Here is a 16,435-nt window from a genome sequence, read left to right as displayed (position 1 = left end):
TTTTTAGCTATTTTGATTAATGCTGCTTTGAACATTTATATACAAGTTTTTAAGTGAACATATGTTTTTAGTTCTCTTGGGTATATACCTAAGAATAGAATTGCTGGATCATGTGTTAACTCTATATTCAGCCTTTTGATGATCTGTCAGATTGTTTTCCAAAGTGCCTGTAACATTTTGTATTCCTATGAGCAGTGAATAAGAGTTCCAGTTTCTCCACAGCCTGGTCAACACTTGTTATTATCTACATTATTGATTGTAGCCATCCTAGTGAGTATTAAGTATATTTCGCTGTGGCTTTGGTATGCATTTCCTGGCTGTCTAATGATGTTAAGATCTTTTCATGAGCTTACTGATCACTTCTGTATCTTCTTTGGGGAAATGTTTCTTCAGATCTTTTGCCCATAACCTAAACTGAGATGTCTTTTTTTTTTTTTTAAATCACAGGAGTTTTTAAAATGTATATTCTAGATTCAAGTCCTTTATCAGACATTTGATTTGCAGATATTTCCTCCAGTTGGTGGCTTGTCTTTTCATGTTGTTAATAGTGTCTTTGGAGACAAAATTTTAAATTTTAGTGAATTCCAATTTATCATTTTTCTTCTTTTATATATTGTGCTTTTGGTTGCATATCTAAGAATTCTTTGCCTAATCCCAGATGTTGATAGATAGATTTTCTTCTATGTTTTCTTTTAGAAGTTTTATAGTTGTAGCTTTTATGTTCAAGTATGATCCATTTTGAATTAATATTTGTGTAAAGTGTGCAAAAATCTAAATTCTTCTTTTGCACATAGATATCCAGTTGTCCCAGTACCAGTGTTCAAGAGACTATCTTTTCTTCATTGAATTTCCTTGGCAAACCATTGTCAAAAATTAATTGATCATAAATGTAAATGTTTATTCCTAGACTCCCAACCCTATCCATTGATCTACAAGTCTACCTTTATAGAAATATCCACCCTCTTGGTTATTGTAGCTTTCAGTAAGTTTTAAAATTGGAAAGTACATGTCCTACAACTATGTTCTTCCTTTCCAAAATTGTTTTGGCTGCTTTGAGTTCTTTGCATTTTTATATACGTTTTAGGCGCTGCTTGTTAATTTCTGCAAAAAACTAACAGAATTTTGGTAGGGATTGTGTTAAATCTGTAAATCAATTTGGGGACAATAGCCATCTTAACAAATATTGAACCTTCCAATTCATGACTATGAACTGTCCCTTCATTTATTTAGATATTAATTTCTCTCAGTCATGCTTTTTACTTTTCAGTGTACACATTTTGTAAGCTTATTTCTATTGTGAATGGAATATTTTCTTCATTTCATTTTCAGATTGTTCATTGATGATACATAGAAATACACTTGATTTATGAGTATTGAGTTTTGTTTTCTGTGACCTTGTTATGCACCTTTATTAATTCTAGAGGGGGATGTGTGTGTGTCTTGGGGTTGCCTACATATAGGATCATGTCTTCTGCAAACAAATACAATTTTACTTCTTCATTTCAAATCTGGATGTATTTTCCTCTTTTTCTTGTTTGTTTGCATGAACTAGAATCTCATATGCAGTGTTAAACAACTTTCTCCATCTAAAAAAAATACCTTTTATATTCTTCTCCTGTCCACATTTTTCCATTCTGAACTCAAGCCCAACCTTCTTAATAAAGTCTCCCTCTCAATTCAAAATGAGCTTTCTTTCTTAAATGTCTGTGTCACTAACTGTTCTTACATTATAATTATTTAATGTTATTATGTATTCTTCATTTAATGTCTATTAGTCTTGTTTCCAGAATTTAAATAAATTGCCCAAAATTACATAGCCAATAAGCTGGCAGGGGCTACCCCAGAACCTGAGTGATTTCATTACAGTTAATGAGTAGGGTCTTCATATCTTGGGACAGGGCCGTATTGCTTAGATTCTCCATTCGCAGACTTCTCCGGGTTTCGTCTACCTCCAACCAATCTTAGCATTTGATCTAGGCCAGGCCACATTTGCACATTGTATTCCCCGCTCTGGCATCGGCATTATTCATTGACTTTCTTTTGACTTGGGAATCTTGTAGCCAGAAGTAAAAGAAAGATATCTTTTGTTATTGTTTGTTTTATTCTGCAGTCTTGTTGAAGATTAAAGAATTGGCCAAAATGTGAACATCAAAAAATTAGAACCAAGCAGTCTAATTGAATAGTTTTATCCAGATTAGTTAAATCTTAACAATTGACTGTTAATGCTTATTTTAGTTACCTTTAAAAATGTAAAACAGGTAGATACTATGTTACTAGTGGAGTTTCTTTCTGTTAACTTTTGTAGCATTGATTTTCTTGTTTAAAAACTGAACACACACACACACACACACAAAACTGAACACACACACACACAATAAAAATTATCTCCATTCATTGTTACTTTTGCTATTCTGTGGAACTCTATGATTACATTGTCCCTTTAACATTTTCCCAGTTAAAAAGATGACAGCAAATACCTATCAAAAATCTTTAAGTGATGTTCTTATTTCTGACATCCTTACACACAATATATTCAACTTATCATTTTAAGTATATACTTTCCTTAAAATGCCCTTAGTGTTTATTTTGTTAAAAAATTAGAAAAGATGATAAAAACAATCACCCTTAAAACCCAGGATAACCACTGTTAATCATTTCCTCTGCTTGTATATACAGGGAGTATATGTGTGTACATGTCCTTTTAAAAATAGGATCATACTTTGCATACTATTTTGTAACTTCCACTTTTCTTTTTTCAATATACTTTGAACATCTTTTCATGTCAATAGATACAAATACGTTATTATTTTTTTATATTATTATTCTTAATGGCTACATAGTGTTCCACTGAAATGTTCTCTTCAGACAATGAGAAAATTTATCATGAAAATTCATGATATCTTTATCTTTATCATAATGTATGTGCTATATTTTTTAGGCTTCTACCAGAAGGCATAGTTCTATTAAAGAACCAATAGTAAATAAATTTGAAATGTACAGTTCACTGGCCTGGATTGTGATAAGAGCTGCTGCCCAGGTTGGTGTGATTTTTATTTAATCTTTTTCTTTACTGTCCGGTCTGTATCCTCTACCTGCCAGCTGTTAGGACAGCACAATGTATCTCTATGAGAGAAAGGAAAATTCACATTCTTTCAGATTTATGCTGATGATGTTTCTGGGGAAGATTAGAAACGCTCCTTATATACATAATGTTTTTAATCTTTATTAGCCAGACCTGGCTTTGTTTGTTTCAGCTTTCCTTTGATGAAAGTATTGGCAGATACATATGTGCACATTTTGACATTTTGGTAAATATCTGTCGTAGCTAGGTGAGAGAGCCTATTTAAAGTGGCTCATACATTAATTAAATTGTCAACAGTAATGATTTGTTTGACAATGATATATACTACATGTTGGGGATCACATGTTGTTCTCCAGATTATCTTTATTTTTTCTTCCAATGTATATTGAATATTATTTTATGAATTCACTTTCTCACATTATTTACCTAATGGATAATCTATGAATCAGAAAGCTTACATTTATGGGTTCTAATTCTGCATTAATTTTAGGTCAGTGAAGCTGTGTTGGAAATTAATCTACTTATTGGAAAGAAGAATGCTAGAACTGATAAAGTTAGCCAAGGGGCATTACCAAATATCCCAGAATTTGCCACCATGGATCTTCTGTCTTCATACACAGATTATTTGCTTGGTATGTGTAGGCATTTTATAAAAATCTGATATATGCAATGTTTAATCAAGTCGCAAAGGTTTAATTGTGGTGATTTGTTGGGTTTTAGCTTAGAGAGGATAATGGTGTGAGGAACCTCAGGGAGAGGAGAGGGTTCTTAGGGCCTCGCTGCCAAAACAAAGGGACATCATTTCATTGTGCATATGTACGTGTTACTCAGTCAGCTCCTGCGTTGCAGATGCAGGGCTCTGTGACAAATGGTGTTCCCTTCTGTCTTGCTTCTTTCCAGTTCACACATGTCAAATGAGCCCTTTTAAAAATATTTACTTGTGGGTCCTTTCCTGATCCTCTAAAATGTGTACTTGCTCTCATACTCTCATGTAGCTCTCTGTGCTTTTTCTTATATTTTAAATGTGTGTGTGTGTGTGTGTGTGTGTACATGGGTGTACACATTTTGAGTTCTTTCTCCGTTAAACTATCATCAGCTTCCTGAGGGTAGGGACTTTATTTTGTTTGCTGCCCCAACCACAGAAAATCACACATTACTTGCACATTACAGGCATTCATTTTGTTAAATGAATTAATGAAGGAGAGGTTAGAATTTAAACTTGACCTCACTGCTATTTATTTTTTTCTCATTTAGGACTCCTTTGTTAGTTAGTAAACTATAAACTAAACCTCTAAGTCGGATGAACAGTGACATATTTAACATTCATTTATGTGTTTGTCCATTCATTCATTTGAAAAACATTTATTGAGTGCTCTTATGTACTGGGCACTTGGATGGGTTCTAAGAAGTAAGGTGCTAGAGTCTTACTTCCAGACTGACATTTCAGTAACAACCATAATTAATTTTCCTTGGCACTAGGTGAAGCATTGAGCCAAAGGCAATGAAGAGTGGTACTTGAACCTGGTGGGGGTGGGAGTGGTCTTCCTAAAGCCTCTGAAAAGATACTTGTAGGCAGCAGCTTACTCTGCTGAAGTGTTAAGTCAGCTTTAGCCAAAGGGTTAGTGTCTGACACTGTCCCCTTCCTTGGCTTTCTTCCTTTCCAACCTAAAAACGTATTGCCTGAGGTTAAACCATTAGATGGACTTTTTTTTTTTTTTTTTTTTTTAAGATTTTATTTATTTATTTGACAGAGAGAGAGACAGCCAGCGAGAGAGGGAACACAAGCAGGGGGAGTGGGAGAGGAAGAAGCAGGCTCATAGCGGAGGAGCCTGATGTGGGGCTCGATCCCATAACGCCGGGATCACGCCCTGAGCCGAAGGCAGACGCTTAACCGCTGTGCCACCCAGGCGCCCCCTATGCTGACGTGTCGTTTTCTTATTTTATTGCTTGATTGCCTGGTGGGATTTTGCTTCATCAATTTCATCTAAAATGCTGTATTAATCAGTTATTACCAAAATTATGTTGTATACCAAACAGCCCTAAAACTTAGTAGCTTACAACAAGAATTCATTCTTTGACTTGTCTCACGTATTCTGCTTCCATCTGTACGTTGATTCGGGTGTGATCCATGTACAACTGTTATGAAGCCCAGGCTGCAGAGGCCGTGGCTGTTTGGGCCATGCTCTTCTCGTGGCGTGCACCAGATCACAGGGCTAAATCACCAAGCTAAATCACAGAAGCACATTCAAGGCCTCTCTCCACACCACACCCCACTGATCATAGCAAACCAGATGGCCAAGTCCAACATCAGGGAGGAACGGAAATTTACTCTGCCTATAGAGAAAGGGAGAGGGGCATGAATGTGCTGAATGATAATCCAGACTGCTATACATGACAAGTTCAGTCTGTGGCTGGTAGTGACCTGAGGAGAATTCTGAGCCGCTGTATGGAAAGACAGGAAAAGGTGTTCAGTGATTTACTAATGTTGGCACCCATGGGCACATGCCGTGAGGAACAGCATCCCCTATCCAAATGATCTTAGTTGATCCAGCTGAGCAGGTAGTCTTCATCTTGGCTATGCTTGATGCTACAGTGTGTGCTTTCTTTGTCTATTTTAGTAGTTTTCATAATGTATTCCAATTTTAAGTTTCTATTTTGTACGATTAACACTCCTTTACTGTTTTACCAAAATACTAATTTGAAATGACCAAATTTTGAAGTCCAATCTATTTTGCATTTTGCCTTGCCTTAAGGATAATAGTTTTGCCCTCCAGTATTTTCCTAGCAGACTGATAATTAATTCATGTTGATGATTTCCCTTACTTCGGTATTTGGGTTGGAAGGAGGTACTGAATTCCCTCCGGATTGCTTCAAATACCCAGATGGTAGTGAGGTTCATGTTGTAAGGAATTGCTAAAGGGCAACAGCAACAAATAAAACTTGTTTGATTTTATTTGCATTAGCATAAATTAGCATCCAGGAGAAAACCTGCTCAGTAATCTCACCTTCACTAGCATTGATCTGTACACGAGGTGGTGATCGATAGCCATTGTTACTGTATGGAGAGCACTGTACCAGATATTTACATGCAGAGGGAAGGAGTAGTCGTGGAACACATCAGCAAAGTGAGTCTTGCCTTCCATGAGCTTCCCGTCATTGACAGTCAGAACAGGCATACACCTTGAAATTATATAAATGCATCTTTTAAGAGAACCATATTAATGGAGGCAGATTAAACTAAAGCTAGATACAGACAGGATGGGCATGTGAGTTAATTAGGAACATTTTTTTCCAGAAGAAGTATGTTGTAGGGGAGGTGTAAATAGACCAGAGATGTGGGTAGCAGAGTGGAGAGGAGCACATTTTCCCAGCAGAGTATTGATGATCAGAGAACCATGATGACAGAATAGACTAGTCATGTGTATGGGTGCCAGAATAGATTAGTACATGTACCAGAGACCTACTGTATGATATCTGTAGGACAATAAGGTAATTGAGTGATTCAGCTGGTCTGGTTTATCGAGGTTTCCTCTCCATTGTCTTATGGGAATAGAGAACATGAAATGATGGTAATGATTCAGTGCAAAAAACATTTATTAGATGCCTACTTTGGGCCTACTTGTATTAAAATATACTTATTTTTTTCCTGATTTTCTTGGGGCTTTAATATAAAAATTCAGCTAGGATAAAAATTGTTAAATTCTATAAGACACTTTGAATTAAAAGTAACATTTAGGATTAGTGGTCCTGGATGCAGTCTCTGACAACTACATACACTTGGTATATAGAAAAACATAAATGTGTGTCATGCTAAAAGCTAATGTTGGTGAACCTATTGTCCGAATGTAAAAAGAGATCTGTAGAGCAGAACTAAGGATCACAGCTGACCTTTAATATATGCTCTGCCTCTTGAAAGAGAGAAAACCTTCCAGCCTGAAAAAATATGATTTGTTCTTTTCTTACTGCCTTGCCCCTGGTTCAGAGACATGGGGTCAATACCAACTAAAAACTGGGATGCCATTCCTATACCACCATGTTGATTTCTTCTAGTCTTCTGAGACACAATTATCCGTTGGTGGGGAGCTGGGGGAACACATTATATCTTCAAATCCCAAATTATTATGCAATTTATGAATGAAAATGGAGATAAATCATTCATGCTAATAACAGTGATGTGTGTGTGTGTGTGTGTGTGTGTGTGTGTGTGTGTGTGCATGTGTGCGTGTGCATGTGTGTGCACATGCTCTGTATCAGTTCAGAGTATAAGCAGTTGAGACAATCAGGGTATGATGAGAACCATCCTCAGTGAAGCAAAGCTGTCCTGGCCCAACACCTGCAAGATTCTAGAAATTTCACTGAGAGCTCTGCACTTTGATCACTTAAATTCGAGAAGGAACAGACCCATGTCCAAGAGCAGAGCATACATTCTCCACCCTCTATTATCAGACACTAGGTGTGGAGAGATTCTTTATTCTAGACTGAGTCAACAATGAAAAATAAGAAGCAACAGATGCAATAGAATGCTCTCTTGAAGACTCAGAGGAAGACTGACTCTTCAGGGAACCAAAGGAAATGTAGCAAAATTGTTTGGAACCTTCAGCAGGGCCCATACAGTTGAAGACTGACACAACCAGAGAAAGCCATAATGCAGCAAATGCTAGATAATAGTGGGACCAGTGACTTCTGGTGCTATATGCTAGTGCTTTCTTATGTGATTTCATTTATCCTTTAGGAAGATTCCATGAGAGTGTCATTATGCACATATAGTAAATGAAAAAAAGCCCTCAGAGAGGTTATGTAACTAGGATTATTTTCTACTGCTGTTACAAACCCTGATCTACCCAGTTCTAAAAGCTGTGCCCTTGATCACTGTGTTGGGTGTGAAAAGAAAGTATTACCAGGAAATCAAAGTGCAGAATTATGCATCACCCTTTTGGATTGAGCTGACATGAAAGATGCTTTTGCCCTCCCCAATCCAAACATATAACAAGGTTGGGTAACACAGAACCAAAATTGTTTTAACTTATACCTGAGCATGAAATCAGGAAAAGAAAATCTCAAGTTACCAAAGTAAAATGAGTGATTATAAGCAAGGGCTGAAGGTGAGGACCTCATCGGAGAGAGAACAGCTGGGGTTGGGACTTTGAATGCCTGGTCAAAGAGGACATCTGGAAGGAAGGCTCTGCAGGTAGGGAAGGTCAGAACCCAGCTAACTATTTAGAACTGAGGTTCAGAGTGGACTTGTCTACAAATTGAGGACTAGAAACACGTTGCCCAGTCAGGGCCAAAAATGAGCCACTTGGGAGAAGTTGGAACCCCACCTGAGATGTAAAGTTGGAATTCTCACCACCTGAGAAATGCAGGGAAATTATCATAAATACTGGCCCAGAACCAGTGACACCCCTGCATCTCTGGCTGTGGCTAGAGGGAAACCATTGCAATGGGATACACCTCCCACCAAAGCTCTGAAGATAAACGTACAGTGCAGGTTATACCTGGACAAATTCTGGCATCACTTTTGGATTATAAAGACAAAGAAAATAATAGTAAGTATTCAATCAGAAAAAGTGGCCTTTCTATAAAGAAAGAAAAATTGAACTGGTATTAATTTTCTCCTGTGACATTAAAGACCAGATGACATTGGTCAAATATGTACAGAGGCTCCTTTTATTCTTTTAATTTAGTTCAATTTTTTACATAGGTAATTTATTCTCAAGAATCAAAACTCCAAAGGGGCACCTGGGTGGCTTAGTCAGTTGAATGTCCAATTCTTGGTTTCAGCTCAGGCCATGATCTCAGGGTCATGGGATTGAGCCCTGCGTTGGGCTTTGCACTCAGCTCGGAGTCTGCTTCAGATTCTCTCTCCCTCTCCCTCCCCCCCCTTTCTCTCTCTCTCCTTTGTCTCTCAAATAAATAAATAAAATCTTTTAAAAATAAAAATAAGTAAATAGTCAAAAGACATCCAAGGGCATGGAGGGAAAGTCTTCCTTCCACCTCCTGTGCAAGTAACTGGGTCCTCTGCAATTGGTGTTGTCATTGTATTGGTGTCCTAGTCCTGCTACAAGAAACAACCACAGTTTAGTGGCTTAAAACAACACAAGGTATATCTTCCAGTTCAGGAGGTCAGAAGTCTAAAATAAGCCTCACTGGGGTAAAATTAAGGTGGGGACAGAACTACATCCCTCTGGAGGCTTTAGGGGAGAACCTGTTTTGGCCAGAATGCTAGCTTGTATGATAGTAGGTTCGCCAATACTGCCTTTTTTTTTTTTTTTTTTTTTGGTTTACATTGTCCCAGTATACATTTGCCCATTCTTTTATTTTCAGCCTTTCTAAATAATCTTATTTTAAATATGCCTCTTCAATAGAACACAGAGTTGTGTTTTCTTTGTTTTAGAACTTGATAGTATTTTGCTCTTTGGTAATAGGCAACTTCAGCCAATTTAAATTAATTGACATGAAGGGTATGTTTGGCATTATTTTGTATCATTTTATGACATGTATATAATAAACTAGGAAACAAAAGCAATAAAATAATTTCAGGGAAAAAAACAATAAGCTATTAGCCAACTTATTTAGGAAAATTAATTACAGTAAAAAAGGGATAAATGATAAGAGGAAGGTAATCACTGATATTGAGAAATTAAACTATTTGAGTTTTTTTCTGTTTAACTTGAAGCAAATAAATTTTAAAAATTTTGTAAAATGCAGGCACCTGGGTGGCTCAGTCGGTGAAGCATCTGCTTTCAGCTCAGGGCATGATCCCAGGGGCCTGGGATCGAGCTCCCCATCAGGCTCCCTGCTCCATGGGAAGCCTGCTCCTCCCTCTCCCTACCTGTTCCTCCCCCTGCCTGTGCTCTCTCTGTCAAATAAATAAATAAAATCTTTAAAAAAATTTTTGTAAAATGTATAATTTTGTAGAAAAATATAATTTACCCAAATTTACTTCAAAATACATTATATTAAAAATTGGGCAAATCTATTATTTTAGAAGAAATAAAGTTACATTAGAAATTAATACTCAAGTTTATTACCTAATTTTAAAAGAACAGTAATAAATCCATTAGAAGTTGGCATAAATAACATTAAAAATCTCTTTAATGTCTGGCTTAATAAAAGAGCTGGACTCTCACACCTACTTCAGCAGTCAGCCTGTTAGAGCATAATGATTTCGCTGAAATATGTGAAGAAAATCCAGTTTCACACAGATATGTAGATAGAAAGTGGAGGACTATTTTAAGAGCTTTTTCAGGTAATTGTGGACATTATTCTTTGGTACCAAACCAACACTGATAAGTGGTACTTTCTTAAAGGTTAGTTCCAATGTAGACTATGAAACAATGTCATTGAACTTTTTTTACTCTGTTACATTAAAATACATTAGTCTTCAGTCTGAATGGATCTTTTACTCATGCATGATTTTGTAATATCATGCATCAGATATTTGGAAAATAGTGGCTCCCTGGGTTATGCAGGACTTCTAGGTGTTGGTACAATTCACTGGACAATTTTTTAAAAATCAGATTTTTAAAATACCACCACCATTCTTATCAGAAAAGTCTAAGTATTGGGAAGCCCATGGTGGCATATACAAATTTTCCAAAATCTTAAATTTTTACTTAAAAATTTGAATTTTATCTTTGGCAGTAAATACTGTCAGTTATTTTCTTTGAAGACCTACTACTTTATGGAAGGTGTTTGCCGTACACCTAAGTACGGAAAACACTTTGTCTTCTCAGTTGTTCTTTTATGTAAAAATGGTGTTCCATGGTGAGGGGCAGGAGAGGGTGTGGGGAGCAGTGCATTCCATTTGCAACTTAATCACAGAAGTGCTTTTCCTTAAGACAGCCATTGTGTATTTCAGTATGCAGCAAAAAAAATTTTTTTAATTTGAATTCAAGTCAGTTAACACATAATAGTATTGGTTTCAGGAGTAGAATTTAGTGATTCATCACTTACATAAACACCCAGTGCTCATCACAAGTGCCCTCCTTAATGCCCATCACCCATTTAGCCCAACCATCCTCCCACCTCCACCTCCCCTCCAGCAACCCTCAGTTTGTTCTCTATAGTTAAGAGTCTCTTATGGTTTGTTTCCCTCTCTGTTTTTATCTTATTTTATTTTTCCTTCTTCCTTGAATTCCACACATGAGTGAAATCATATGGTATTTGACTTTCTCTGACTGACTTATTTCACTTAGCATAATACACTCTAGTTCCACCTACATCATTGCAAATGGCAAGATTACATTCTTTTTGATGCCTGAGTAGAAACATTTTATGTGTTCTTCCCATTTCATCACACAAATTATGAAAAATGATGTGTACTTGAGGGTCAGTAGTTAATAACTTTAATTTTGCTGCTTTATCAGGGACATTCTTAAGTGAAACTGGCATTTTAATTAATTTATTCATTTTACTATGAGTGCATGGCAGTGAAGAAAGCAAGAACTACTAGTACAGTTTGATGTCACTGCCTTCCGAGGTTCATGTGAAGGAACCACAGTCTTATTTATCATTCCTTTTGCACCATCAATGCACATGTCAACAGAGTTATTCCAGGATAAACCACTGAATTCAGGAAGATTATTCAGCATTTTGCATATTTCACTTGCATTATTGCTAATCATTCACAGACAAGGAGATCTTCTTTCAATAGTTGGTGCTGATACTTTAGACAAATCCAAGCAAAACTGCATGACCAACAGTGTCTGTAGATGTGAGCATTAGTAAGGCAAAAATACAATTCTGCAGCCGTGTTACTGAATTCATGTGTGCATTTTACATCTTGAATTCAACAAGTTATTTTATTATTGGAAAGTACTACAATTTTGTTTACTGATTTTTCAACCAGTGCAAGTTATTGCAAACAGGACATTGAGGTCTTAGACTTCAGAATATGTATTCAGCAATGTCAACTTCTTAGTTCCTAGGCTTTTGTGTGCATTTCTCTAGCCAACACAATATGATAACCTACTCTATATGATGCTTCACTGACTTTTTCATTTGTAGTTTGAAAAGCTGTAACAAAGAATTTTTTTTTTTTTTTGGCTTTAAAGAGCTCGTCACATACACGTTCAAAATGTATATGTATTTCTTTTTCTTTAAACTCTGAACAATTGGTCTTAAGATGCTTCAACTTAACTGGCACCATAATACTGTTTTAAAAATGTGCAACTCACCATTGCTATTTCTTTCTGAGATTTACATCTTAGTATTATCCTCTGCGTCCTTTGTATCCTCTACCTGGTGACAACTACTTCGGGCACAATGCCATGCATCTTGTAGTTTGGGGTTTTAGCTCTTTCCTGATTTATTGAAAATAGAATTTGTGTTTTTGTTACTTGTTTTTTGTGTTGTTTGGGGATGATTTCCAGGAGAAGGGGACATGCCAATACTATATGGACACATTTGCTGGAAATCGCCACAAAAATATTTTATTGTGTTATAACATAAATATGGAAAATCACACAAATCATGAAGATACAGTTTCATTCAATGTCATAAAGGAAGTGCCTGTGTAACCATCATGGATCAAAAATAGAACAAATCCAGTACCCTAGAAGTCTACATCATCCACGCTTCCACTGCCTACCAGTCGCCTTTTCCCCCAGCTTTATTGAGATATAATTGTTATATAACATTGTGTAAGTTTAAAGTGTACAATGTAATGATTTATATATGTATACATTGGGGAATAATTACCACAATAAGGTTAGTCAACACATCTTAACCTCCCTGCTTTCTGATTTCTAATACATGAATTAGCTTTGCCACCTGATTTTTGTGTAAGTGAAGTTGTATAGTCTATATTCTTTTGTATCTGTCTTCTTTTGTTCCACACTATGTTTGTGTATTTCATTCTTTGATGGATATGATAATAATTTATTATCCATTCTACTGTTGATAAATATTTGGGGGTTATCAGAAATGATGCTTCTATGAATACACTTGTATATTACATTGTTCTGCACAGAGGTACACATTTTTATGTATGTACCAAGGAATAGGCTTGCTGGGCCATAGGTATATATATTTTCAATTTAGTACTATCAAGAAGTTCCTCAAAGGGGTTTGAATTTAAATTTTACCTTGATGACTAAAAAGGTAGGACACTATTATACACAATATTGGCTTTTGCTTAGTCTTTTTTGGGAACTCCTTATTCAAGAATCATGCTCAGTTTTCCTGGGAGTTTTCTGTCTTTTTCTTAGAAATGTGGAGAGATTCTTTCAGTATTCTGGATATGACCATTTTGTAGAGTTTATGTATTACAAATATCTTTTACGCCCTCGTGCTTTGCCTTTTCATTCTGCTAGTGGTACCTTTTGATTATACAAAATTCATTATAATGTTGTCTAATTTATAAATCTTTTCTTTTATGGTTTATGCTTTTTGTGTTCAGTTTTAGAAATCTTTTTCTATGCAAAAGTCATAAAATACCCTCCTATCTTTACCATCTTTTTTTTTTTTTACTTTTCACATTTAGATCTGCAATTCATCTAGAATCTACTCTTATATATGGTGTGAGGCTGAAGTCAAGATTAATTTTTTTTCCATATGGTATACAGTTAACCCAGAACCATGTGTTAAAAAGACCAACCTTCTTCACAACATTGCAGTGTCACATCTGTTATAAATCAAGTGCCCAAAAATGTGGAGTGAGAGAGAAAGGGAGAGGGAAAGGCAGAAAGAGACCAAAAGAGAGAGAGAATCAATATGAGAAATAAATATAAGACTATTTTGCAAGACCACAAGGAGAGATGAGTGTTCACACTGAAAAGGCCTACAACATACCAAGCAGCATGAATGAAAAAGACCTAGGCCTAGATGCCAAACAATATTTTTAATCACCACAAATAACGAGGAATTCATTAAAAACATTACAGAGTAGGGAAGATGGTCAAACACAGGAATGAGTATTTGACTAGCATCCGGCTTCTCCCCAGCAATGACAGATACTAGAAAGCAGTAGAATAAGGCCTTTGAAGTTTTAAGGAAAAATAAGTTTCAACCAAAATCATATATTTAGCTAGGTCCTTGTAAGGACTCAAATGGTTTTCTTTTCTTAGATGGTGAACTTTTTAAAAGTCAGTTACAAGCAAATGTACCTCAGCACACAAAGTTCACAAACAAAGAAAAAATGTGAGATAGGGAAAAAAAGCGAAGGAAGGAAGAAAAAGAGGAAGGAAATGGGATTAGGGAGAGTTTTGCACAGTATTCCACAGTACTGGGAATATTCTGTTTGCTAAACTGGGTGGAAAGAGCATGGGGATTCATCTTAATATCCAAGAAAACATACATAAACCATTAACCATAAAAGATTCTATTCATCTTTCTTCCTTTCCTTCCCAGAGGCAGCCACTATCCTAATAAAATACTGTGTGTATATGTGTGTTTGTGTGTGTGTGTGTGTGTGTGTGTGTGTGTGTGTGTGTATAGGTACACATAAATAATACAAAATATTACCCTGGGTTTTTTTTTTTCAAATGTATACAAATGATACTCTGTGTATCATTTGGAACCTGCTTGTTAACTTGGTATATGTTGTCATGATCTATACAGGCTCTTACCGTGCCCATTTTAAAGATGAGAAAATTAAAACCCAGGAAGTGAAAAGCCCAGAGAAACCTACAGTGTACAGAGATTCAAAGTCATGTACTTGTGAGAAGTACATCTGGAATTTGAACTGTGACACTACACTATATACCTTCTGCCTTATAGATCTAAGTAATTCGTTTTATTGCCAGCAAATGAATAGACATCTGTTTATTTTTCCAAGTTTCCTTTTTTTTTGATATCGCAACAATGGTATCATGAGTGTCTTCCACAAGAGTCCTTGTACACTTATACCACTTATATGAGTATCTGCATTTTAAATTGTATAAGATCCTGCCAAACTGCTTTCCTAAGTAGTTGCTCTCACAAGTAGTGTATGAGCATACATTTCCTCACATTATTATCACTATTTATTATTTTCAGATTTTAGTATTTATCAATTACTGAGGGATGGGAAATAGTATTTCACTTTAATTTGCATTTTTCTGATTTTTAGAGATGCTAAAATTTTGGCTATTTGCGTCTCCTTTTCTATGAGTTGACTGTTGAAATTCTTTGCCCATTTTTCTGTTGGACTTTGACTTTTTCTTTATTGATTGGTGCATGGTGTTGTACATATTTGAGAAAAACTGTTCATACGTGTTCTAAATATTTTTTCTCAATCTTTTGTCTTTCAACTTTGTGTTTGGTGTCTTTTGTGATACAAAAATGTTTTTTAATCAAATGTAGTCCATGTGTCACTCTTTCCTTTATAGGTTGAGCTTTCTTCCCTCCAATATGGTTATTTTTCAAGGAAAGCATAATATTTGTCTTACAAACTTTTTTCACTTACCGTTATTATTTTTTATTTTTAGATAACTACCAAGTGGTCTTCTCGACTGCCTTTACATGCTCTTATCAAAGTGACGATGTGTGCAACAGCACAGACGCTAGAAAAGAACCTCAGACTAAAGTGGATATTACATGGATTCTTCTACTGCGCTACTATATTCATCTGCAAAGGATTAATAATATGAGCAAACTGCTAGGTAGGTTTTTGATGCGTTAAGAAAGAACACATTTTTTTCCAGTTCTTGTTTAAGTCATGTTTCTTATTTGGGAATTTTAAAATGCTTTTGACATCTTTTGGAGTGAACTCTCATCAGAATATGAAAATTTCAGGGGCTCTTAACCTGAGATACACAGATCTTTGGGTAGAATAGTATTTCAACATCACTGACTTCTTTTGACGTTCTATATATTTTATTTCCCATATTTAAAAATGTTATTGTAAGGATGCATCCAGAGGCTTCCCAAGACTGCCAAAGTGGCCCATGGCTCAAAACAGTTAAGAATCAGAGTGATCACAATGTGCCAGCTTATAAAATGAACACGATGAAATTTTGACTTTAAGAAGAGTATTCAGTACATAGAAGAGGAGAATTACATGACTTCAGCTAAGATATATAACTCCATTGAGTTGTTTCGTTTAGTTTTTTTGTTGTATCATCAATGCTGTCTGAAGAACATCCAGAAAAACTGGTCTAATCTGCTTCACATCAGTCCCTCTTGTGTTTGTGACAATGTATGTTGTGTTTTATCTGAGCCCTTGAAATTGGTGATTTCGTGTTGTTCATCAGTGCAAATAGTTGGAAAAGACAGGTTGACCCGTGTCAGGGCCCAGTGATGGAGAAGCCAACAGGGCAAATGGGCTGAGTCACAGAGTGACTAAGCACGGCTAGCAGTGGGATAGGCAAGCACGCCGAAAGGTGTCAGGTGCAAAAGGTGCATCATGAGAAGGGCAAGAATAAAAGAAAT

General features: G+C 36.0%; 1 protein-coding gene across 1 annotated transcript in view; it reads left to right on the top strand.

Moving 5' to 3' along the window:
- Positions 1 to 16,435, top strand: part of CFAP54 (cilia and flagella associated protein 54) — a 287,356-nt gene that overhangs the window by 218,959 nt on the left and 51,962 nt on the right. Inside the window, exons 60-62 of the mRNA XM_045779838.2 lie at positions 2,939 to 3,037; positions 3,573 to 3,714; positions 15,493 to 15,666. Of these exons, the coding sequence (XP_045635794.2) occupies positions 2,939 to 3,037; positions 3,573 to 3,714; positions 15,493 to 15,666 (415 nt within the window). The remainder of the gene's footprint in view (positions 1 to 2,938; positions 3,038 to 3,572; positions 3,715 to 15,492; positions 15,667 to 16,435) is intronic.

This window comes from Ursus americanus, chromosome 17 (assembly GCF_024610735.1).
Source record: "Ursus americanus isolate L20-20 chromosome 17, mUrsAme1.1.p, whole genome shotgun sequence".
Taxonomy (NCBI): Eukaryota; Metazoa; Chordata; class Mammalia; order Carnivora; family Ursidae; genus Ursus; species Ursus americanus.
Note: the sequence above shows the minus strand (reverse complement) of the source record. Positions and strands in the feature narration are given on the sequence as shown.